This window comes from Tetrao urogallus, assembly GCF_951394365.1.
Source record: "Tetrao urogallus genome assembly, chromosome: 24".
Taxonomy (NCBI): domain Eukaryota; kingdom Metazoa; phylum Chordata; class Aves; order Galliformes; family Phasianidae; genus Tetrao; species Tetrao urogallus.
Window position 1 is genome coordinate 2,212,800 of NC_136837.1, and position 26,064 is coordinate 2,238,863.

At 46.2% G+C, this 26,064-nt stretch overlaps 1 protein-coding gene across 2 annotated transcripts in view; it reads left to right on the top strand.

The window, feature by feature from the left end:
- KCND3 (potassium voltage-gated channel subfamily D member 3) overlaps window positions 1-26,064 on the top strand; it is a gene marked incomplete at both ends in the record, with an annotated part of 88,208 nt that overhangs the window by 52,806 nt on the left and 9,338 nt on the right. For both annotated transcript variants that reach the window (XM_079546308.1, XM_079546309.1), the window contains 2 exons: window positions 12,259-12,421; window positions 23,400-23,501. In XM_079546308.1, the coding sequence (XP_079402434.1) occupies window positions 12,259-12,421; window positions 23,400-23,501 (265 nt within the window). The remainder of the gene's footprint in view (window positions 1-12,258; window positions 12,422-23,399; window positions 23,502-26,064) is intronic.

The following is a 26,064-nucleotide window of genomic DNA, read 5'->3' on the forward strand; positions in this document are numbered from 1 at the left end:
AGAGCCCACCTGAATCCCGGAGGAGTGAAGAAGGAGAAAACAAGTTTTGACTAGTAACACATAAGGTGACACTATCAATCACTGGCAAACTTGGACAGCTCCAGTTAATTTTTGCTCAGAATGATAAAATACTCCAGTGGCGAGGAAAATAACAGGGAGCTTCATGCAGGGCTATTTTTCTTCTTGTTTTTTTGTTCTATTTAGGAGAGAAATCACATTAAACCCGCAGCAGTTTTAATCAAATACAGACAAGGGAAATGGAAGTACCCACAAATAAGCCTATGCTGCCAATTGGCTTTTGTTGCTTTCAGTTAAAAGTTTATGGTTTGTATATATATATATGTATATTTTTCTAACAAATCCAAAACATTTCAAGAGAAACTGATATTTGGGAACGTGGTCCCTTAGTCTGCCTTTGAAGAAAGAGGAGTCTGAAATAGAACAGAATTATTCAGCCAGCTCTAGACTCAGAACACTTCCCTGGAGGCGTAGATCTGGCAGCATGTAGGTGAATTTGATTTCTTACTCAGAAAAATTATCTACGCATTATTAATATTAACACATTCTTAGAGGAGCAAACGTATAAGATATTCTAAAATGCAGATAAAGATGGATCCTGGAGCTAGAACTGCAGGTCCTCCAAATGAAAACCAACCCAGAGGGGCAGAGAAGAGAAAAGGTGTCCCAGCCAGAACCTGGGCACCAGCTGCCCTCGGAGGGGATGCTGTTTCCTCATGGCACACTTCTGCCCTGGAAGCAGCATGGGGTACCTGTGTGTGTACCCTGCTGTTGTCACTCAGGGGACAGCCAGGGAAACAAGGATTTTTTCTCCCATTCGTCTATCCTGCTCCAATAGAATGGAATTTGGATTGCTGTGTGTTGTTTAAAGCTCATCAGTTTTCTTTTAATAAGGCACTCGTTTGGAGAAGACAGAAGAGCAGCTAGCATAAAGAAAAGCTCTTCGTTTTTACTGTCTTTTGCAGCCATTTTTTGCTGCCCTGCCACATTTCATGGGGTTTTTCAGTTATTTTTGTTTACTATGGAGTAACAAAATGAGGGGAAGAGACCTAAAGGCTTCCAAAGAACCCAAATGTATTTGTAGAAAAGAAAGCAGAAGGAACACTGTTATGAGGAAGCAACACTGAAGTCATCCAGCTTGCAGTAAAGTACAGAGCTAGCTAGCCACAGCTGCTCTTCACATCCCAGGAGCAAATGAAAGCATGATGAATAGAGATTGCATAGCGGTTCTGCAACCATATCTCAGCCCTTTCTGGAGCACACTTTGCATTAAAAGAGGTGGGGGGGTGGAGAAGGAGTCATTAAGTATCTCAAGGAAGGCGGAATACAGCACGCCCACACCAGCAGCCTTCTGCAATGCAGGGGGAGCACCCCAGCTCTGCTGAGAAGAGCTGGGCACCAGTTCTGGGGACAGCCTTCCCACATTTGGCTTCCAACTCCTATGAGTCTGAATGAGAATGCATCAAACCTGAAGTTGGGCAGCAGGAGACACAGAGGCTATGCTGAGCACTACGAGAGCACTGCTGCTGAGCTGACGATGCTCTGCAGCACGGCCGTTCCGATGCTCATCTCGTTCTTCTAGCCCTGAAATGCCTCTCAGTCACAACGCTTGCCTGATCCAAAAGCATTTCTAATCCCTTTCATACCTCACTATTTGATGACAAATGCTGTGTTACTAGATAATGTGTATTTGGAATGGACAGGAGCGTGTATGTAGACAACCAGCCCTCGCACAGCATTTTACACCTGCAGAAATGGGAAACATTCATGAGATCAGCGTAAAACCCACCAGCATTCTGATGAAACTTTCCATTGGCTTAAACGATCTGACTTTCCTACACCACAATCTGACTTTCCTCCACCATTATTTTTAAGCAGATATATTTGCTGAATTGCGTTCATTAAGGCCTCTATTTTATAGAGCTAATAGGGTGTACAGAGGAGCACGCAGCTCGTTATCTTTTAGACACACAACGTTCCTTTCACCTGTGGCACGTCTCTCAATCCAACAAACCCAACTTACTTTATACACTTCAATATTTGATCATAATTGCAAGGCTGTTGAAACAGAACTTTTGATCAAGAAGAGTAATTCTATGCAAATTTACAGAATCATAGCTATTCTTTAATATAAAATAATTCAGACTATTATTTAAAGAGGAGCTTAGGTGCTTAAATATAATTAAAGAAACCAAACTTCTAAGAGGATCAAAATTAAAACAGCTTTACTCTTACAAAAGCAGCCAAAAAGCCATCCTGCAGGAACTGTGAGCAATAGGTTGGCTGTGCGTCTGTCATTTTAGCCAACGCTGATGAGCTGCCACCTCCACGCGGAGGCAAAGCTTCAAATGCTGCAGCAAGAGAAGCTCCACACAAAGACAGCCGCCTCCAGATGGAGAGCATTGGCCACTCCTTGCTGCAGGGTGAGCTGGGGTGGGCAGGTCTGAGTGCTGCACCCCAAACCAAGCAGCACAGAACCCGAGGCTCCTGACTCCAAAGGCTGCAGTTCTGCCCAATGCACAGAGCTGCCACAGCACTCTGTCACAGGCAGAGTGGAGGGAGATGGACGAGGCTCTGGTCCCTCTCTGCTCGCCCTGCAGGTGGTGAGGGCAGTGCACTGTTGTTTTCCCCAAGCGGTTTTGGTGTGGGAACAGTTCTGCGTCCATTTACTGACCCGCACAGTGCTGGGACATGCAGTTCTCCACTACAACAAACTCCTGTTCACTCCTTCAACCCTTTGAAACTATTTCCAGTTCCAAGTTCTACTGTTCCAGAAGCTGAGGCTTTCAAAAAGCCAGTTCTTAAAAAGCTAATTAATTCCCCATAGGCTTCCCCACCCCCACCCCCCCCTCTTTGACTTGGTAAATATCTCTGAGATTGCTTTTTCTATAATCACTGTTAGCAGCTCATTAAAATGCACAGTATGTGTATCGTTTTGAATGTGACACGGCTCAGCATGGACGCTCAAGCTGCTTAAAAAGACAGAAAAGAAACAGGCGAGGATAACATGAAAGCAGAAACCCAACATTGCTTATAAGTTGACACCGGAGTTAAGAACTTGAGAGCAGGGAGCCTTCAGCCCGGCGATGAGGAGAGAAGTCTGAGTGCACAGCATCCCAACCACTCAGTCCAGCCTGCAGATTTCCAGTGAGCTTTCTTTTTCAGAGGGTTTTCATGTGCTAAAAAAGAATTGATTCCTCTATCAGGTAATTGTACGAGGTTTTCACTCCCAATAACATGAGGATTCTTCTCGAGTTGATAATGAATGAAGTAAATTAAAAGGCCTTTAGCGTCCGTAGTCAGAAAAAAAAAACCAAAACCAAACAATACCTTAATCTGGGATGTTTCATTTTCCATTAAAACAAAAAACACTTCTCACAAAGTTGCTCACGTGCAGCTGCACCCAGGGCTTCTCACACACAGACACGCTCAGAGTCCTCTATTTCCTGAGCATCCTTTGTGCTCTGTGGTGGTGAGAAACAGAAAGGTTCAAGGTGTTGTTTTGGGTCCCAGTAAGAAAATCCAAGGTGCAAGAATCATTTCAGTAACGGGTGCATGCAAAGCTGTTGTTCCACATTATTTAAACGCCCTTAATTCTCTGTTGGATAAAACACACCTCTGCTCATCTGCAGGCAAATTGCAAACGATTGCCATACCAGGAAGATGACCACAGTGCTGCATCGTAACTGGATGTGCTCCCAATAACTCTGCTCAGCATGCTGCCATCCTCCCATGCTCACAGCACCCTGAGCAGCGCTGCAGGCTTCCTGCAGCACCTGTGGCATGAAAAGAAACCCATAAATAAAAAAGGAGCAGAGCCCCATCGCAGGCACCGCCTGCTGCTGTGTGCTCTCAGGGCCAAGGGGAGCCCCGCACTGCTGCACGGCCTGATTCTCATTGCTAACTTTGAGTGCCCACATTAGAATTTAAATTAAATTAAATATTGACCAAAGACGAGTTATCTGTTAGTTTCAGGGTGAAAAGCTTGAATTACCAAGGCAACAGGAGTCTGTAGATATAACATCATACTTTCCCCGTCAGGGAAAAACCTTCTGTGTGGAGATACACAGCCAGGGGTGGATGTGTTATCAGGAAAGAAAGAACCCAAGGGCTTTTTATTGTTCACGTATGACAAAAAGTCCCCACTGTCACAATACAACCAGCAGCAGCACCCAGCAGCCACACAAAGCTCTGTGGGGACTCTTGGGGCATCCCTGCATCCTCAGGATTGACACAGAGAATGGAAGATCAGAAACACAGGGGGCAGCTTGGCTGCTCGATGATGCTTGAGGAAAAAGAAAACTGAGGTCACTTCTGGCTTTGTGAGAACCAAAGGGAACAGAGCCAAGAGAACATCCATTACTGACAGTGAGGTGTGGAGGTTAAGATGGGGGCATGTTCTGCAAAGGGAAATACAGATCTCCCTGTGCTGGTTCTTCACCGAAGTCAATTCCTTCTTTTCTCTACAACTGTCAAATCAGCAGATTCTGTGTTCCTTTTTGTGGAGCAGCTATTTAGGTTCTATGAGGTGGCCGTACAGAAAAGTGAGATATCATACAAAAAACCCATATATATATATATATATATAAAGCATATATTCTTTGATAAGATGTGGTGACACAGCAAAGTGCTATTCCTGTTAACGAGTAGACAACCACCCTGCATGAGTTCTGAGTTGCACAGGCCAATGGGAAGTTCCAGGCTTCACCTCCTACTCCTGTCACCTTCTGCTTTGGTAATGACAGCCAAAGAGCCCCAGGTCTGTCATTGAGGAGGGCCAACAGAAGCTCTCTGCCATTAGGTCTAAGAAGGCAGAGCAGAGATGCAAGCACTTCTCCATTCAGAGAATGCAATTTCCAGCAGGAATCCAGAGGGAAAGAGAGGAGTAGTGACAGCTTAGATTTGCAAAGCACGAAGAACAAATTCATCTTAGTAACGTTTCAAAAGGTATCCGAACAACTGTGGTATCATCTTCTCAGTGAACAGGAAATAATTATGTGCTTAATATTAAGCAAGGGTTGAAGCAGCGCGCTGAACTGGGGCCTGCATTAGCTGGAACACGTTCCCCATTTGCTGTGAATAATCCCTGCTGGCTACAATGAAGGGGTTTTAAACAGCTGGCACGTGTTTGAAAGAGCAAAGAAATTGCTGGCAGAAAGTGTCAGGTATGGTGCAAGCCACGATTTCCAGAGGCAATGAAGTTACAGAATCTGAGTCAGGTGGATGACAGAAATAGTGTGGAAGAGATTATTAGCGTGAAGGTGCTAAGAGGGGATATGCAAAGCAGCTCTCCCAGCACCCCTGCAGCCAAGGCAGGAGATGCAGCCGCTCAGGGCTCCATGTAGAAATGTCTGTGCTGCAGCTGCCCCAGCTCAGCAGAAGGCAGTGGTGGGCGCAGGGCCCTTGCAGGAATGGGTGCTCGTGCTCTCATTGCAGCCCTTTCTTCTCAGGTCTCTGACATTCCTTCTCCGGCTCCTTTTAATGAATGGCAATAGAGAACACTCGATTAGAAGCCTTTCATCAATTTAGGAGTAGGGGCTTTAGCTTTCTGACCTACTTTCCTCGCCAGTGGAATTCTAGTTTTAGCTTAAACTCAAGGTCTGAATGTTACCCAAATTCAGACCATCTGTTTTAACAGCCTACAGGCTGAGAAGTCGATCCAAGCCAAGGAGAATAAATGGAACCAGTGTGTGCATATATTAAGTATTCTTAACACTCTGTGTATTCAATAACTGACTCAGTTTATTCCTGAGTCTACATAAACATTCCTGTTGCTTTAGGCAGAGAACGCTGCTGTTGTAAGGAACGTTTGTGCCACCAGATGCTACCAAAGACCTCCACAGTTGGGTCATAGTTCTGGAGCAAGTACAGCAGTGGGCAGTCCACAACTGACCCAAGTCCACCTAAGGCCTCAATATGGCTTTGAGGAGGGGTGGTGTGGGCTGCCCAGGGGCAGAAATCCCCCCCCCGTGCCCAGTGCAAGCCATTAGGGAACAACCTGCCCTTCTTCCTAACTCCTACTGGTAGAGAAGCAGCAGAACTTGCAACTCATCAGAGCAATTATTTTCAGTGTTGACTAAAGTATGCACACAGTCTCAGTGCTGACAAAACTGCCACTGACCAGTCCTTTCTTGACTCTAGCAAGTTCCCCACAGTTATCTTGAACCAGTAGTTCCTACAAAACAGCTTGTGGCACTGTAAGGAATCCCTCTCAGTTTGAGATGCCCTGTCTTCTCATTTCATTGCACGTTCACTCTCATTAGAATGAGAAAAGGGCTTAACAGCATCAACAGTTATCAATCAGCACGATGTCAGAGCCCCCCACTAAGCAAATGCTGACCACAACTCTTCACAAAGCCCAAACCAGCCTGAGTGCTGCAGATGAGCTCCTGTCCTAAGCACTGATAGGCATCTACAGAACACAGCCCCTCACAGCTCGGCTGCTGGATGTAATTTCAGCAGGATATCCAGGGAGGATGAGAGCATCCGTGTAAACATTAACAACTAAAATATGCTAGAGAAAAAGAAAGCAGTAGTGTAAAAAAGCAAGCCAAATATCACAGAAGTTGAATACCCAGCTGGGGAGCTGCCCAGCTCAAAACAAGGCAGAAAATAAGTATATTTAATGTAAGAGAAGCCTAGCATGAAATCACTCAGCACTTCCCCAGACACAGCAGACTGCCATTCCAGTCTGTCACTCGACAGCCTGCTCACAGTCCTCGCATGTTGGCTGCTCAGGTGCTCAGCAGTGCATCGCACCCTGCCTGCGTGTCGGAGGCTGGAAAAGCTGACATGAGATGCGCCACGCTGTCCTCACTGACACCCCATGGTCTGCGTCCACCAAACAATTTCCAAACAACTTCATGCTTTGAAAATATCGTGCCAATATTAACTAATTACACAGCACTTGTCTGAGACAGCTCTGAAGGGATACGCTGAAAATGGCAATAGCACCTTTAGAGATCTGGAATAGGTGACAGGATAAACACTGCTGGGGAGGAACGTGGCACAAGTGAGCTCTGGTTTTGGTGGGCTAAATCCAGCAGGGCACATGAAACCAAGAATGGGGCAGAGGAAGAGGGAATGAAACCCTGAAGGGAAGATCTGACTGGCACCAGCCCTGCGTTGTAGCTGTTAAACCCCTGTTCATTTCTCATGGGCAAAAACAAGGAAGGAATGAATAATACTTGCCTTTGTTTTCATTGCATCGTTGGAAGTGACACGATCATTATTTCACTGGAGGTTCAAAGAAACATTAGCGTAATTACCTTGGACTTGTACCTATTAAACAGAGGGACATCAGCTCCTCTGAGCTGTCAAATACGACACTCAGCCTCACAATGCAACTGAGGCTTTCTGGCTGAATTTTAGACATTTTTCCCCTTTGTGCAAATCAAAGAAGGGCAGAATGATTTACTTTCAGTACCTGGGAAGCTACATGCTAATTCCATACTTTATTCTCTCATGTAAAAGACGTTCCAAATCATTTCCACAATGCAAAACACTGCATTGTTATTCTGTCCTCATTGTCAAAGCAGAACAAAAGCAGAAGGTAAGAGCTTGAGGGAAACTGCCTTTTTGACCTTAGAGCACTGGGCAAAAGGTTGGAGAGAAAGAATCTCTCAGAAAGCTGTTAATGGTTGTATGAGGCAAAATGATGTGAAGCAGCTTTGCCAAGAGAGGTGTTGGGATACAGGCTTACCAAACAGCAATTGCACTCTTATCTCCTCTACATCACAGGAACCAGCAGAAACAATAACTGTACAATAATAATATTTTATGAACATTAAGGCCCTCCCCAGGCACATGCCTGACATCCACACTGCCTGGAAAGTTGGCATAATAGAGGGGCTGCTGGAAAAGAGCATCCTCTGCAAAGCTCCTTCGCTGTCCCCACAGTGCTGTTTCTTACTACAAATCCCTATTTGTAGGGCTGTGAGCATCGCACAGAGAGAAGAGATCACCAGAAATGCTGCTGAGAGTCTATTTTTAGAGTGAGTCATTTGATGAGCTGTTCAGCACCTTATTTATTGCTGTCTCCAGCTGGAGGAGCTAAGCGGCGTCCAGACACCTCTGCTGCTAAAACCAGAGCTCAGAAGCAGTGACCTCTATTTGAAAACATTTTCTTCATTGACAGAGAGAAAAACAGCAGCACATTATGCTGCCAGGGCTAATAGCTGCTAATTAGAGTGCATGCCATATAACCCCTTTTATACTCCAAGAACAAAGACGTCCCAAAACAAATAAATAAAATATTGATGCTCTGTACTCACAGCCTTTTCCAGCCTACAGACTGAGCACTTAGAAGTGCCTTCCTAACGCGTTGCTTCTTGTTTGTTTGCTGGGAGGCTTTACTTGAATTTTACACCACGCGGACTGTGGGTGTGAGCCTCGGTGCTCACAGAGCTGCCTGGGAAGGAAACGCTGCTGTGAAGGAGCACCAAGTAGGGGAGCAGCCCTGCCATGTTAAACATGGGGTAACCATGCTGAAGTTGCAGAGCACCTGCGGGTCGCACACCTCTGTGAGCAGCAGCACACGGCCGCAGGTGCAGCGCAGCACAGTGAGCAGAACGACCAATTCAGCAGCTGCAAGCTGGCCAATCTGCTGCCATCCAACTGCATTTCTGGCAAAATAAACAGAAAATATGTTTACCTCTAGGCATGTTCCACTTCGAACCTAGCCAATTCTCAGCCTTTATCTCTAGATGTGCCCACAGCCATGTGCAAGCTGTTGCCTCCAGCTTTCTCTGCAATGCCTTGCATTATTAACACTGGTAACGCAGCAGCACTTGGGGTTCTGCTGGCTGCCCTCAGGGCTTGGGGCATTTACAACCTCACCCAACCTGGAGGGCAGAGCAGGCAACCAAATGCCATTTCAGCAACGGGGAACTGAGGTCCAAAAAGCTGATGTGATTTACGAAAGGTCGCAGGAAAATCTGTTGAATTTGTGGCCTCTGTTGTTTGCATTAAAGGCTCGAGCATCCTGTTAGACCTCCTGAATGTTAATCATTACCTCGCTCTTCTACCATCTTACTGCTCTAATGAGCTTATTGATGAATTACTTAAAACACACTTTCTGTAGAATTTTCTTAGGTGACGAGTTGCCACGTACTAAAGAAAAGAATGGGAAAGTTAGGTTCTTTCATTCCATTAAAAGTAAAGTTTGGGTTTAAAAATGCTCAATTAGTGCTAACGGAAATCCAATACTTGAGATTATTTGGCACTGTCTCTGGTCTCTGGTGTAGGGAACCTGCTTTGGCAGGGGGTAGGACTCAATGATCTCTGGAGGTCCCTTCCAACCCCTACAATTCTGTGATTCTGTGTTATAAAGGTGCCCTGTACTATTAATACTGCGTACCATTCAGGACAAAAACAAATTGTCACTCAGTAATTAACACTGCAGAAGCCACATGTATAGCAATATGAGCAGTTACTGATTCCATCCAAGCCCCAGCCCAGCCCCAGTTAAAGGCAGGCCTCACATCTGCAGCACTGATGTTCACACAAACACCTTCCTCAACAGGATGAGACGGAGTGCAGTCGCTGCCAGCCCCGAGCCACCCCTGGCAGCACTCATCAAATGCAGTTCAGGTCTGCACACTGCCACAGCTTTGTATTCCACCTTGTTCCTCTTCCCTTATAGCAAGACATGGAGAATATACAAAGAAAAAAAAAAACGGCCCTGCAGATGTCAGAGTAATGCATGAACTCCAAGCCCAGCATGGCAACAGTGCCGAAAGGAATGCACACCTGGAGCTAACCCAGAAACCTTGAAGGTCTGAATGATTTTTTCTTTTTAAGAACAGGTCATCTAAAAATGGGCCCAAGTCACCAAAGCACAGCAGCACTGCGCTCTGATCACAGAGCTGGGACATGTCCCACTGTCGCTGACACTTCCCTTGTAGGTCAGTAGCCCAGCAAAGCCAGAGAACGCTGCTGCAATGTGCCCCATACAGCCCAGAGCCCCAGCCAACAGTGATCCCTCTGCAGGTAATTCTGCAGCAGATGCAGAGGAGTTGGCACTGGGAGGAGAAATTCTCACTCCCACGCCTGTGCCACCTGCTCCAGCCAGTGCCAGTTTGCTCATCGTCGTATCTCTCATAATGGTTTTGCAAGCAAACTTCTGCAGCCTCCCAGAAAAATCCTTCTCCGTATTCCCAGATCTTCCCTGAGGGTGTTTAAAGCATCTGCTCTGAAGTACAAGTAATGAGGAAACTCAGCCTTGGGTGTAAGGAGAAAACTCAACGAGACTGTGAGCCAAACGCTGATCATTATACTTTGTACAAATGCACTGAAAGGCTTTCTCTCAGTACTCCAGGTCACCAAGATCATGTTTGAGGCATATGATTAATTTTCAGCCCTATTGTGTTAAGGGGCAGCAGGAAAAATGGAGAAAGATTTTTTTAGAACAGTGTTAAATGAGGTAGAAGACCTTGTCACTTGGCAAGAGCTTCAAAACTATCTTGGCATAAAGCAGCAGCAGCAAGAAAGTTAACAGACATAAATAGCACGTTATTGATTTGTGGTATCGCGAGGGGTTTTAGTGCAGTGAGTGCAGGTGAATGCAGAAGGATTCTGCTTGGAACAATTAAGCTTTCACGAGCAATGTCTGAAAAATAAAGCCCCTGCTATAAATCACTTCACTTTTCAATATTTGCTCCATCTAACTCCAAAATATCCCAAAGAAATCCCAAATGCCATCTGATAGCAGAGAGAAGCCTCTCGTTGCCACTCGAAGGTTCCAGCCTTTACTTCTAGCACCGTTTTCCTGCTTGCTACAGAACTTCAGCAGTGCTTGCAGTGGGGCAACAGCACAGCCTGACCTCCTGAGCCACAGAGGCGCTGTGGGAATCCATGCACTCCAGTGGTTTGCAGGTGGTCATTTCAGTGCCAAACCTATTTTTTCTTTTTTCTTAAAATAAAACACCTACTAAACGGCTCAGTGAAGGCTTCAAGGCCAGTGAATTCAGTCAGTGTCTGTGAGAATCGTGCTCCTGCCGTACTCTGGGGGCATCAGGCTCCAAAGGAGCTGTTTGCTCCACCTCATCGCCATCAGATCGCACCTCCACTTTCTGAATGGGTTTCCATTTGCCCATCAGCCATTTGCAGAAGAGAGCTTTGAAGTCCCTCGTAGAGGGCTAATTGCAGAGGAGAATGAGCCTCCAATGGAGGCTTCCATTGCACTGGCTGAGCTCAGGGCAGCAACATCTGTACTGCCAACCTCTAGTGCCCACCTGGCTATCAGGAGCTGGGCTGTGAGGTGCAGCTGGTCACAGTTAAGAGGCTCCATCACCTGGGATGCCACACAGGGATTCTGTCAGGCCAAACTATAAATCAGACTTCAAAACCCCAATTGCCTTTGCTGTCACACAGCACCCAGTGAGTCAGGGCAGCCAGGCACATACCTGAGGCTCAGAGCAGACTCAGCACCATGTGTTCTACGGAGGGACAACAGCCATGCTCGTTCCCATTGCACTAGTGAGTGGCCACAGTACACAGCACATTGGATTTCTCTACTTAGAGCTGATATCAAAGCTTAAGTATCAAACTCCTGCAGAAAACTTTTGTAATTTGCAAAATAAAAGCCACAAATAAAAAAAAGCACTTGCCAGGGCAGTGATTTGTTATGTGCAATCTAAAGAACCAAATCAGCACAATCTTCTATCTGCACAAAAAGGGCTCTTTCACCTCTGATTCTGCTGGTAGTATTTAACACACAAGTTACAACAGTCAATGAAAAGATTGCTGGGTCAGACTGTACAGAAGTTTGAACATTTTTCACTTGGATTTATTCCTGAGGATTCATCTATTCCTGAATTCAGGCTTTGAATGAACCTTCCCTTCTAAGGGAACTGGGGCGTTCAGAAACAGAAGTGTAAATCAGTCCTCATTCGCAGCTTGATACAGGGAATGAAAATATATGAACCTGGTCCCAAGCAGACACACAGAGTTGTTAGGGCTCATTTACACAGGGAGGTGGGTGCTAACAGCGCAGGGCTGCGAGTTGTGCTCAGCTGCTCACATCCATTCTGCAGGCAGCACCCTCCATTGGTTTAGCTCAAGTTATCATCAGAGCACCTTGCAAGGCCTCTGCTGGGTCAACAACGTATGGGATTTGTTGCTTGTCTAAGCTTTGCTGTCTGGATGCTCACAGTGCTGCTCACAGAACCTGAAAAAGCTTTGGGAGCCATTGCACGGGTCTGAAGGGGGAACCTCCCCTGTGTGTGTGTTTCTCCCCAGCTACGGCGACATGGTGCCCAAGACCATTGCTGGGAAGATCTTCGGCTCCATCTGCTCGCTGAGCGGGGTGCTGGTCATCGCTCTGCCCGTTCCTGTCATCGTCTCCAATTTCAGTCGCATCTACCACCAGAACCAGCGTGCTGACAAGCGCCGGGCGCAGAAGGTAAGCAGCTGTGCTGGGCACACGGCATGCACACAACCACGGGTGACATTGCAAAGCAGCTCCAAAAACAGCTCCAGATCAGTGCTCGGTTGTGTCCCGGTTCACTTTTTCCTTTATTCCTTGGACCACGTTCCAAGTGATGGCAAGGAAGCGTAAGACCAAGGCTGATGCAGATATGATGGATTGCGGCTTTTATAAGGTCCGCTATATTGACAAGCAGTGTATAATTCCCCCCATCTGAATTTCTAATTCCCCTGATATCAGATTAATTTCTGGGCTGAGAAAGTTTTCTCAAGTCAGAAGTGTGACTAATTTTCACATGAATTTCACTGCATGAATACTAAAGAGAGCCAACAAGCCAGCAGCAGGCGGCCGGCCGTCTCTCTGGGGATGGTCAGGACGTACACAGGCGAGAGCAGAATCTGCTTTGGTAACAGCCTTGTTCCAGCATCAACCTGCAGTGATTAAATTTCTTCTTTGGGAATAGAAGTTTAGTAATAGTTAGAACTCTGTCCCCATCTAATTAAAGTCACAAAGACATTTACGTGGCTTTTTCAGGACGGCCGGATACAGCTCACTGCGCTTTCTCGGTCCTTGAATACATCCCCCAGCTCGTTATAAGCAGAGTTGAGGACACAGAGCTTTGAAGAAGTAGCACAGACATCTTTCCTAAGTTCCCAGCGTGCTAAATAAATTCTTTTTCTCCTTTAATTGAGGATTAGATTATGTTATTATTATAAACTGAACTTCTTCCAAAGCACTGATTCCAAGAATCGTAGCTGCGGCAAGCGAGTCTGAAGGCTGCCCAGGCTACGGATCATTCTGCTGCTGGCATGAACTCAGATGAAGTTGTCCAGTGAGAAATAATTGAGGCAAAAGTACTACAAGAGCATCCAGTTGGAGGGGGATGCTGAGAGCTGAAAGCTGGCGTGTGAGTAAGGGGACGGGGGTGGCTGTTACAGCAGCCAAAGAGAAAGGTTCCTTGAAAAGAAAGGGGGAAGAGCAGAGAGCAAAACAAAGCCACCACCAGCAGTGATTTAGTCAGCTCGGAGGTAAATTATTCCTTGCCAAACCTGCACTGCAAGAAAATTAATTACGGGGAGATCTGGCAATCTTAATTTATTGTGCTGTGTCATCAAGGTTTGTTCTCTGGAAGGCAGCAAGGACCAGGTCACTCTGAATGGGAGACAAATTGATCATGTCTGACAAGGTTCACTTCAGTAAAATCGTGTTGGTTTTTTCTTCCCCCAAAGACTTTTTTTTTCCCCTTTTTCACTGCCGTGCTAAGAATAGACCTTCCTGACATTGAAGTGATGCCGTTCTTCACCGAATGTCACAGCCTCTGGTTTTAAAGGAGAATTTGACACTTAACAGACTTGACAATTGAATGACTTTGTAATTCAGGTAGTGCTGGTGCCTCCCTCGCTGCACTCAGCTTGCAGCGTGTCTGGTGCTGGTCTGAGGACGGCTCCTCGTGCCTTTCTACCACAGAGAGAGAAGGCAGAGCAGCCAGGAGCAGCTGCAGGGCATGCGGCTCTTTACCAGCAATAAGAAAACCCAAACAGCCTATTGCTAACAAGTTAGAGACTGTGCAATTAACAACCCCAGATGACAATGTTACTCCCACCCGAGTGGGACAGTAAAGAAGCGCATGGCTGAAAGATTGCCAAAAATATAGCTGTAAAAAGAATAAACATGGCCAGAGAGCTGGGTGCAGCAACATCCCAGAAGGGCACGGGGCTCTCCTAAGGTTTGCTGCAATGTTCTGGACTCTGAAACTGTCAGAAGTCCAGTGAGGGTCATCTGCCTTGAGCAGACTCCACCTGCCTTGTGGTAAGACCAAAATCAAACCAGGCCACCACAAGAGCTCCAGCAGGGGCCTCTTGCACAACGAAGTATGCTCCTCACATTTGTGCGGAGGGAGAGGAAGCAACGTAAAGGCTAAAGCACTGTGGAAAACCCTTTCTGAGGTGTGTTTATTCTTTAAGAGATTCACAAACTGAGCCCAGACACTGGAATGGCCGATGATCACAGAGGGATCAGCCTGGCTATAGCAGGGCATTCCATAGAATCATAGAATCACCAAGGTTGGAAAAGACCTAAGAGATCATCCAGTCCAACCGTTCACCTATTCCCAATAGCTCCCACTAAACCATGTCCCTCAACACAACATCCAGTCTTTCCTTGAACACCCCCAGGCTCGGTGACTCCACCACCTCCCTTGGCAGTCCATTCCAGTGCCTAACCACCCTTTCTGAAAAGTAATACTTCCTGATGTCCAGCCTGAATCTCCCCTGCCGTAGCTTGAAGCCATTCCCTCTGGTCCTATCACTAATGACACTAATGATAGGGCTGAAACTGAAGCCACCTTCTTCTAGGAATACAAAACACGAGAATTACAACGCTTGGTTTCAGATCTGCAGTCAAAATGCTCTTGAGGACTCTAATTTCTCAGTCCATCAGATTCATTTCGTTTATTACCTGGTGCCCTCTGATCCCATGAGAACAGGCACTGTACGGCAGAAGCCTTGAGAAAGCCTTCTAATTTCATCCCATAAGCAATACGTTTCCAGAGAAGAACTGAAGCCCCCAATTTAGGCAAGAAAAGGGCTACCTAGGCAAAAGTGTACTGCAGAGCAGCTCTCACATCCAACTACAGCACGGGACTGAAAGCTGCAACTTTGGCTGTCAAAAAGCGGACGTACAAATGAGGTGAGGCAGAGGAGAGGACACACTGCCTGGTGGGTGAATTAAAGCGCTCCATCACACAGCCAATAGCAGCAAAGAAAGGGACGTGGGGCAAGGGAAAAGCCATATCTTCTCAGATGGGAGTTGACAAGAGGAAATAGATGGAGGAAGGTTACTCCAGAGCAGAGCTCCTCGTGAGATGGTTGCGCACACGCAGCCGCGACTGCAGGCGGATGCAGAGGTAACTATGGAGATGCTGAGAGGGGCTTCAGCCACGAGGAAGGGAGAGTAAGGACGCAGATAGCTGATTGAGGCACGTTGGAAACAGCCTGTTCCAGAGCTGCCGTCGCTCCCAGAGGCACAGGAAGCAGCCACAGCACTGCCAAGAGGGAAAGCGGTGACGAAGAGGATGCTCAGTCCCAGATTTGTGTCATCATCTCACCCATGAGAAAGACAGCCCACACAGCCGTCAGTAATAGGGCCATTATAATAATTGATTTTCTACAGAGCATGGGAGTCGGCTTTGAAACGTTCTGTTTCTCAGCTGACACCCTAAATTTTGGAGGTGGGTTAGCGAGCTTCATTCAGAGCGTGGAACAGAACGGCCAGAAACACTGAGCAGAGCAGAGCTGGGAGCTCAGCGACAGAGCATGACTCAGTCCCAGCAGGGGATGGGGTTGGGAACTTCAGGAGGGAGAGAAACAATAAGGTTAAATCTGGAGCTGGCTGACATTTAAAAAACATGGGTTTGGGTTGTTGTTGTTATTTTTTTTTTTTCCCTCCCCAACCACAATGAACCTTCATGGAATATGCTTTCGTTGTGGTTGATATTTAACAGTTACTGACAGGGAGAAAAGACTTCCTGTTTTGTTTTTGTTTTGATTTTTAAAGAGAGATTTCAGTTTTCCTGGGGTGGGTCAGTGTTTGCTGCATCCCCCATTACAGCTCAGGGGAAGGAACAAAGCAACCAGGAGCCCTTCCTCACCACTTGCTTTTCCGGGTGTTATGAAAGAGGAATTTTCCACCAGTTCAGCCAGTTTGAAATCCCTGGGTGCCAAATTACATAAGACGACTAGCAGTAACTACCCCATCCTCTGAAAGCAGCGATTGAAATCAGCAAGCTAGAGCTTATAGGTTTAGCCTGCAAAGCAAGCCCATTTATCTAAATACCAAGCCTGTTGTCAACAGTGGCCCAACGCCCAGCTTAAATCATACCCATGGATATCCAGAAGCTTTCAAGCCTTGAGGCCCTTTCACGTCACATCTCAGCCATAAACAGGTAACAGCCACGATGCTCAGGAACCTGATGCATCCATCCTGGGGCTGCTCCTCGCAGGAGGTACCCACTCCCACCTGTTGGAGCTGGGCTGTGCAGCAGCTCTGGCCAGATGGTTCATTATGTAGCACAGTCGGTAGGATTTGTAATGGCTGAGGTTGCCTGCTTCATCCCAGATGTCTGAATAAATGCAATCTGAAATTGCCTTGTCAAGGAGACCAGCATGCAAAAGCGTTCAGCCAAAAACATCATCAAGCTTTGGATGTGGGTTCTGGAGATCAGAATCTTCGCCGTTACCTCTGTGAATTACTTATTTTCCTGCTACACTTAAGTAATGCAGAATCAAGTGTACTGAGGGCTGTTCAGCATCCATGCAGTCCCATCTACGCACATAACAACACCCCTGTGCCAACTGCAATGCGTGGTTATGCCTAGATTAAGGGACATGGATGTATCCACAGGCAATAAAGTGGGTAGCAATGGAAGTAAAGCTCATTGCCATTGCTCATTTGTGCCATGCCAGCAATTAGCAGATGAAGAGCAACATTTTTCCTCAGACCACAAGGTGCTGAGATGGCAGCAGAGGTCTCTATGCGCCCTGGTCTGTCAGATGGACAGGAAAGCCCTGCAGTCTGCCAGCACGTCGCTCAGGTCCTCTGCAGCACTCCTCTGCAGACTCTCCCAGATGTCTTTCACAGGCCAACTTGAAAAGTCCCGAATCTCAGTATTCCACTCCTCCCACTCCACCCAGCAGCTGCGGTCTGCAAAGTCTGACTCAGAACACATCTTTGTTGCTTGGAGGTCATGAAAATCCAATCAACCAGTAGCAGAGGGTCTCTTCAGCATCAGATCAAGCTCTCAACCAGCACAAGGCAGACCCTTTCTGGGCACCAACAAGAGCCTGCCACCCTCTGTGTCTCCCCATCACAGCCCATCTCACTGTTTTGACAAACACAGATGCTGCAGCATCACCCTCCCATACTTCCCTCATTGTGACTCAGGTTTCCTTAAGCATAAAACTGGGATTAATCCACTTTTCTTCCTGGCTCAGTGGCTTCTCGCCATTCGTTCACGTGCACATACAGGGTTATAAAACAAAACCATCTCATGGCAATGCTATCCACACCCAGGATTTTACATTTACAGCTATGAGCTGCTGCACAGCAGTTCTCCCAGCCGTCCCCAGCAGCAAGCAGAGCACCAGGAGCTGCCGGCAGTTTTCAGAACACTTTATGGGGAAGTCAGGGCCTGCCTGCAAGCATTGTGCAGGAAGAAAGAGGAGCTCGAGTCACCACACAAATTGCTCCTTTGGAAATAGTTTCTCTCGTCTCTCTTTGTCGCAGTAGAGCAGAACTCTTCTATTTACTATGCAGCCCACTGCCTGCCAGTAATTTGAGCCACCTGTTCCTCATGTAAGTGCAGCCATTTAGACCGAACTCAGCATTAACTCTGAACAAATACAATAATAAAGAGTAATTCTACACATTGTCCGGGAGCTCCAGCATCCACAGCCAGCGCATTTCTGTCCACGTAGGAAACATCCAATATCCGTTGGTCGGTAACCGAGTCAGGACAATTAGGAGCCATTCTGATAGGAACGTGCAACAATGCTGGAATGCACAAACAAGGGCCAGAGCAGTGAGTAACCATGACAACTGCAGAGCTTTCTGCTGACAAACCAGAGAGCGCTCCAGCACCCGATATAGCACGAGAAGCAGGTTTTTCCCTTGATGTTTGCCAAATCAAGGCATGTAGCCAATGTTTTGTGGCTGTCAGTGTAAAGACGTGAGCTGTGACACACATTCTTCTATAAGCCTTCATTTACCAGATGTGACCACGGGATGGGTTTGTGAATAAAGAGCTGAGACAGGAAAAGGAATGGGGCTACGCTGAAAGAAAACGTCAATATAATGGCAACTAATTAAACCTGGTGGTAAATACGTGCAGGCTGGAAATCAGAAGACATTTTCGAAATAAATGAATGAGGTTCTAAAATAGATGCCCTGTAGGAGTGAAAGCTTCACTCACACTCATCCAGAGCTTAAGTTCGTCATGAAAACGTACAAAAGGAAGTTGGCAGCAGGAAGGGACCAGCCTCAGTGCTGCAGGGACTTCCCAACCAACGCGTGTGTCCCAAGTCAAGTTTTGCATTATTTGGCTCTTTCCAAAGTTCCATTTCATCAGCCAGAGTACCTAAGACCAGTCGTTGAGATCTCAACCAGAAGTTGGGATCATTAAGCTCCATATTCTGTGCATCGTTCTGTAAATAGGTTGAACATCACCTTCAGCACTGGAGAAGATTAAGCAACAACTCCTGACATGATGTTCTGTTAATTTCAGGGCAACCCAGGGCAAGTTATGATTAAAAGGAGAGCCAAAGAGTTGGGGAGGGGAACATTTCATCTCTGGTTAGTAATGAAGAGGTCCAAAATAAGATCAAGGTCTGATTGTAAGAGGTTCTACCTAATTGTATAGGAATATAAGGAGTTCTACACAGTCTAGTTTTCAGACGTAGCTCTACAACAAACCCCCCAGAGCACGTGGCAGAATGTTTTAATGCAAAGATTTGGAGGAGCAAAGTCCAAATGCATATAATTCCTTTATTAAATAAAAGTGAAGTGACAGAAGGATTACCTGCAGAAATCAACACTTTAACTCTGCAGTAACTCCACTGCCTGCCTATTGCAACAGCCAGACGGAACGAGGGTTAGGAGAGTAACCACTGGTACTTATTATATGGGCCATTTGCTCCTTAAGCAGCTGTTATTCACACACACTTCAAATGCATGTAATGACCTGAGTCCTAATCTGGCAGCCCAGCCTGCTTCCAAGCTCTGCTGAAGTTGGCATAGCAGCTTCCCAGAGCCCTAAGTAGGATGGATGAGCATCACTTGGCTGTACTGAAGAAAGCACTCTACAGGCAGTAGATTCATTTAACTTCCTGACAGCTTTAATAACAATATTTAAATATATGTAATTATTCTTTAATAGAATAACTTCATTTTCCACGTGGCAAAGGAAAACTGCTACAACAGCCTGAGGGGCTAAGCTATTCTCCATCAGATGAAGGTGTAATCCATTCCCTTCCTAAGTTACATCCATGTACTGAGTTCCTGTTCAGAGATACAAACTGATGTCATTGCTGGATTCCTTTCAAATTTTGAGCTAAAACTAGATCATTTCTGGGGTACCTTTGGCTCATTTCAGGAAGGTGAGAACATCACTACAAGAAAATACCTCCTGCTATTCCATACGCTGAGCCCCACTGGTAGGTCTGCAGGAACTCCATTTCAACCATTCCATATCCCAAAACTCACTATGTGCTTTCCATCGAGAAGTGCAAACCCAAGGTAGCCACACAAGGAGACAAATGCCAGAAAATGAAGCATTTACTGCACGGCTGTGATATTAGACCTCAGAAATAATAATTAAAAAAAAAACACAAAAGGATTCTGTTGATTACTTTGGAGAACAGCTTCATTTCAGCCCTCTGAGCCCAGCAGCGGGCACACATTGCACCACTGGACTGCAGCTGTCACCAATGGCACTACTACTCAGACTACTAATAGCTTAGGAGGAAAACCACAAAGCACTGTCAGCTGCCCAGCACAGTGGCACTTTCTGCCAGGAATGCTGAGCGTGGCTTTAGCAGATAAAGTGAGATAAGGATGATGCTAACAGCAGGGGCAGCCCAGGGAGGGAGCAGGACCTGATACATGCGCTCCATTGCCTTGCTCAGAGGCACTGAAGATCTGGAATGCTGAAGATGTCTGGCAAATGTGAAATTATGTCATAGGTTGTAACTTAATAGCTTATAATACCACATAAATCAAGAGTGAACGTCGTCTCCATAAGTACTAGATGAAAATCATTAATAAATAATAATTAGCTGTTTCCTGGGCCTGCCATCTGGTAAGCATTTCTCCTAGCCTGCAACTCCTGCTTCTTTCCTGCTCCAACGTATCAGAAGATGAAGGCACGCTATTCTTTCTCTCCTTCATTAGTCCCTTTGGGAAGTGCAGTACCCAGGATGCTGCCAGCCCCCTCCCTCACATGCACAGGGCTTCACAGCTGCTTATCCCAAATCTCCTTCCTTACAAAGCAGCAAAGAGACAGAAGTTACGGAGACCTGCCTTCCATCCGGCTCTGAAGAACGCACGTGCACCAGGACAACCAAATTAATCACTCGAACCTGCAAGTGGCTGTCATTAGTATTATTATTTTCATCCTAGAAATTATCTTCCAGATTAGGTCATATGCATTTTGAGATCCTGCTGTTTCCTAGCAACTCCTCTTACCACTTCACATGCAGACACAGTGTGCCGCTTTCTTTTCCATTTTTAGACTCTTGGTGCAAGGGTTATATTCAGTAACAGTGAGCTCAGGCCTGGCCCTGACGACCTTTAGTCTGCCACATCTGTTGGCGAGATGCAGAGAGCAGCCATCCCCACCAAAGACACTTGCAGCAGACTGTCAGAAAACCCACAGTCCAGCACTTGTGCCCTGCAGAGCAGAAGTGCTGAGGTAACGAAACTGCACCCTCAGGTGTTACAAACTGGCACCGTTTAGAGAAGTCTATCAGCCTAATGCTCTAGGTTAAATGTGGGACAGAGCAAAGTGAAGAGTTCCCTATAAAACACTGCTCAGCAAAGCTTGCGTGGGGTGCCTTAAGTGCAAGGCTTCAGCTTCTGTCATTTGCTCCTCGCCTGTTGGTCAGGGCACACCTCTACTCTCAGCTGCAGCCAGAATCCTGCGCCTTGCACCAAGGTGAAGGTGAACCTGAACATCACAGAGAGCTTGCACTGCTGGGTCGGCATGCTTCCCAGGTAACACACTTACACAAACAGGTTTGAAGTATGGCTTTCGTACTGATTCTAGTCCAACTGGGGAAACTGTCTGGAGGGCCAAACCAATTTTAGGCACCAATTTTAATTAACTTCTCTAGCTGACTTAATCAAGATATCTACCAAATTTAATCACGATGCAGGCACGGTTAGGTGATGCGACTCTCCTAGACAGCCTTCTGTGTGAGGAAAATAGGATTAATTCCTGCCCTGCCCCACTGACATTTTTTAAAATAACAGCGTCTGTTCTAAACTACAAAAGCTATGGGGTTTAATTATTAAGATAGCTAGTGGCCCTATTTCAAAGAAGAAAAGAGAACAGACCTCAGAAACGAATCGTCTCCAGTCCATGTGGAGCACAGCTATTAATATTTGATCTCCTGCTAGCCTGGAGGCAAAGGGAATAATGTTCATTACAAGAGCCTAAGACTGAATCCACTTTAACAATTGACTGAACTGATGATGATAGCAACCGAAGGCGACGATGAAACCATTCCCACTGTGTGTGAGGTGCCTAAGCTGTGAACTCGTACTTCCTGCAGCAAAAGGAGCTGATGTTCTGTCAAGCCCAGAAAGGAAAAGGAAAGGAAGCCTTCTGGAAACAAACAGACTTCTCACATCTCTCCATCTGGTACTTGGGCAGCTGAATCAGAAGGCTCTTCTGGAGACAGAGGTTTAAGTGTGGAATGAGCCAACTTAAGGAATGCAAACTGCTCAGCTCGAGGCTCAGGCAATGCCTGCCTGCAGTCCCTGCACGTTTTCACGCAGAGGTCAGCCTCTGTCCAGGTCCCACAGAAAGAGCAAAGACCTCAGAAAAACAGGAGAACCAATCTCCCGTTCTTGTTGCATCTTCAGTACAGAGCAACTTTCAGACACTGCGCTCTCGCATACTCGGAGAGTTCACATTAAGATGGGACCAATGAAATCTAGGTGTAATACAGAAAAGAAATTCAATTTTGGCCATCCCCATTTTGGGGTGTCAAAGAGCATGCCTGTTTTTCAGGCTGGTCGTAACCTGTGCCTCCAAATTAAGGCTGCCAACCCACATCCTGCACACGTTGTCTCCTGAGAAGCTGCCTGCTGAAGCAGGTGCTCTTCGGGTTCAACAGATCTTCCAAATACTCAGCCAGAGTCATTCATGCACGTACAGTAATAGAGCTCATGGAATTATTACACTCTCTGGACCCACGGCAGATATTTGCCTCTTGGCTTTACTCTTTGTAAAGCACATACCCATTAGCACCTCTAATTAGAAGGGAAAAAAATCACGAGTTCCATGTTATTTAAAAGATTATGCAGCATTTTAAAATACAGCATAATGTAATTATTTTTAATAGCCACAGCTATTTCATGTATTTACTTTTAACGGTGTTTGTGTCATAAATTAACAGTAGAAAAGAAAAAGGCAAATCAGCACTTGACAGAGAAGGAGACAGCATTTGAAAAGATTAACTGGGAAGCTGAAAACCTGAGGGATCAAAAGGGAAGAGGGCCTTATCAGCTTTTCTTTCTTGCTTTGTTCTGGACTGTTTTATCATTTAACTCGTCCCTCTGGAGGTCAGGGATAAATGAAAGTGAGAAGAGCATTGATGCAGAATGACTTCTGTCAGTTTGCAAAGAGATGCATGTTTTTGTCCCAAGTCCTGTATTAACAGCTAGCAAAGTTAATGAACTAACAGTGCTGGTGTAGAGGACAAAAGGAACAAATAAAGTGCCTTTCTGTGCTGCAGGACGAGGAATGCAGACTTTTTGATAGTATTTCCCAGCATTAAGCCAACAATCCATGCTATTCGGGTGGACAGTGGAGCAAGTTACTAAATATCACTCAGCTCAAGACAAGCGTCTTAACAAGTTGCTGTGCATGTTACCCCCCACAGAAATGACTAATAACTTCTGAAAGAACAAACATATCTGCAGGAACCTCTCTCTTAACCTTTCTCTTATCTCTGGAAAGGCCGTTTGCACTGGCAGATCGTGCACTTCAGCTATTTGTACTCAGGCAGGCAGATCTGCACCAGCTGTTCTCAGCCACAGCCTCATCCTTTGAGCCCCCGCTTCTCACCCCCAGGACTTTTCAAGTACAGAGAGAGACCCTGAGACGTCCTTTGTCCAGATACGGCCAGCACAGCTGTGCCAATGTGTAACTGAAGCTTGTTTGTGCCTCCTGCAGAAAGCTCGGCTCGCGAGGATCCGCGTGGCCAAGACAGGCAGCTCCAATGCCTACCTGCACAGCAAACGCAACGGCCTGCTGAACGAAGCCCTCGAGCTGACGGTGAGTGCAAGAACCCCATCCCTGCTGCTCCGGGCTCCCTTCTCTCCCCATTACCACCCAAATCACAGAATGACCAGGGTTGGAAGGGACCTCGAGGATCACAAAGCTCCAACCCCCTGCCACATGCAGGGCCACCAACCTCCACATTTCATAGCAGCCCAGGCTCCCATCCAACCTGGCCTTGAACACCTCCAGGGATGGACGGGGCATCCACAGCCTCTCTGGGCAGCTGTTCCAGCACCTCACCGCTCTCATAGCAAAGAGCTTCCCCCTGACATCCAACCGCAATCTTCCCTCCTTCAATTTAAAACCGTTTCCCCTTGTCCTGCTGTTATCTCCCCTTCCCAAGAGTTGATTGTACAGGACAGGAAAGCATTCCCTAGCTCCTGTTTCAGGCAGTTTGGTGGTACGTTTATTTTTAATAGAAAGGCATCTGGAGGCTAATATTAGCTACTCAGGAGGAAAAATCTAAGTGCGTCAGATTGCTCAGCAGAATCAGTGAAAAGGAGGGGAGGTTATTACATTAAGCCTGATCAACACCAGAGCCAGTTTTAGTACATTTCATGGATTCCATTTCAAATAAATCAGCCTTTCTTCCATGCGGGGAGCAAAGAGCAAGATGAAGAATGTCTAATTGAGGCCCCCTGAACTCCTTCATGCATCCTTACTCGGGGCTTAATCCTTCAAACACCTCCTGCTTTCCCTGGCATGCATCCTTGCCAGGGTGTTGGCATCTGTAAAACCAAAGCTGAAAACCCCTTTCAGCTCCTAGTGTTACAAACAGCTCGTTAGGACCCGAGCCCACTCCTATGCAGTCTCAGTGGCACGCAGAAGCAAACCGTGCATCACATGGGATGCTACTCTGTGCACATGTGGGTAATGGAGTTGGGTCCTTTGCAACCAGAATTGCTTTTAAGCAGACCCTACAAAAGCACTTTACTCCAAGCACACATTTGAAAGGCAGGATGCCTGGATCACTTTGTTCTCTCCTCCAAAACACATCCTGACTGCACATCCACCATCTCCTGCTCAACACTGACAGATCTGCAGAGCTGCAACCATATGCTGCTCTCAAGGAAAGTTACTACATTAAGAATATATTGAGACCAGAAAGACAGGTCAGCCGTAGGCCACAGCTTTATTCCCCATACAAGAAAGGCTCAGGAGCAGACAGCTCAGACGCCTATTTCATTCCCCAGGAACACACCAAAATAAATTGACTACTGAAGCAAATTTACTGCTAACGCAAGTTTAAAACTTGTTTTAGTGCTTTACATTCCTGCTTTTTAAAAGTGCTAGAAGAGATGAGCGTGGATACTCGGTTTTCACTTGATCTTCCAGACTGTTATCCCAACATGAATCTCCTCCCATCTCTCACTAACCAAAAATCCCTGCCAAGACCACTTGCAGAAGAGCAGCTGACACACCAATGCTTAAATCCAAAGCGCACAAGGTAACAAGAAATATTTGGCTGGATGGCTTCATTTCCTGGCACTTGTCCAAAAATAACTGGAAAAAGGGGTCAATTTTTATTTATTTATTTTTTTTTTCCCCTACAAAACTATCGTACACGCAGGGAGGATGACAAAAACATTTCTGAAGGGGCTCTGGAGGATTTATTTTGCCCGTTAAAAATTTTAGATATCTAGTAGCACCTAGAGCACTTTGCAAGCTTTCCTGGGTGCAGCTTGCTTTCTGATGGGCACACAGCTCTAAATGCCACCACAACTCCCCCACAGCCCACTGAGATCCATGATTTCCACTTTGAAAAGCACTGATGGTGCAAATTGCTATTATTATTATTATTATTATTATTATTAATAATAATAATAATAATGTAAGACAATATTGCCACCCTAAGGAACTTCTTGTTGAAATAGCCAAAAGCAAAGGCTAAGAGGAAGGAAGAATTGCCATCTGCCTGTGACTTACAAGAAATAATTTACTAGAACAAGAAACCTGCCAAAGCCATGCCTGGCATCTGCATTACCACCAGGAAAAAAGCATGAGGGCCATGCTCACAGCCAGAGCACAACCCAAGTCATGTTCTCCACCCAGAGACAGCAGCATCATTTCCACTACAGAAGATTCTTAGCTGTAAAGGATCTTGATTCTCAGTTCAGCTCCACAAGGCAAGTTTTATGTCCTCCCATTTTATGGCAAGAGAACAAACTATTCTTAAGAGAGAACAAAAAGTGAATGACAACGTAACCCAGCCAGCCACATTTTTAAGCTGTAAAAACATGAAGGAACGTGACTTCTGTAGTTGCTGCATGAGAAGCCAAAATGTTACCTATATTCTGTGCATAACCCTCAGCCAAATTAGCATCCAACTGCTTTGCTGATCAGGTACACATCCCATTTTGATCCCTTGCCCAGGACTTGTGCTAGCTGTGATGGCCTTTCGTGGCCAGACTGCCATAAGGCTGCTTTGTTACCCAGCAGTGATTCCAACTGCAGTTATTCTATGGTCACAACTAGATGGTAGCCCTTCCTTCATTCGCAATCACAGAATACCACAATCTAGGTATAATTTCTTTACACAATCACCCTGCAGTCTGAC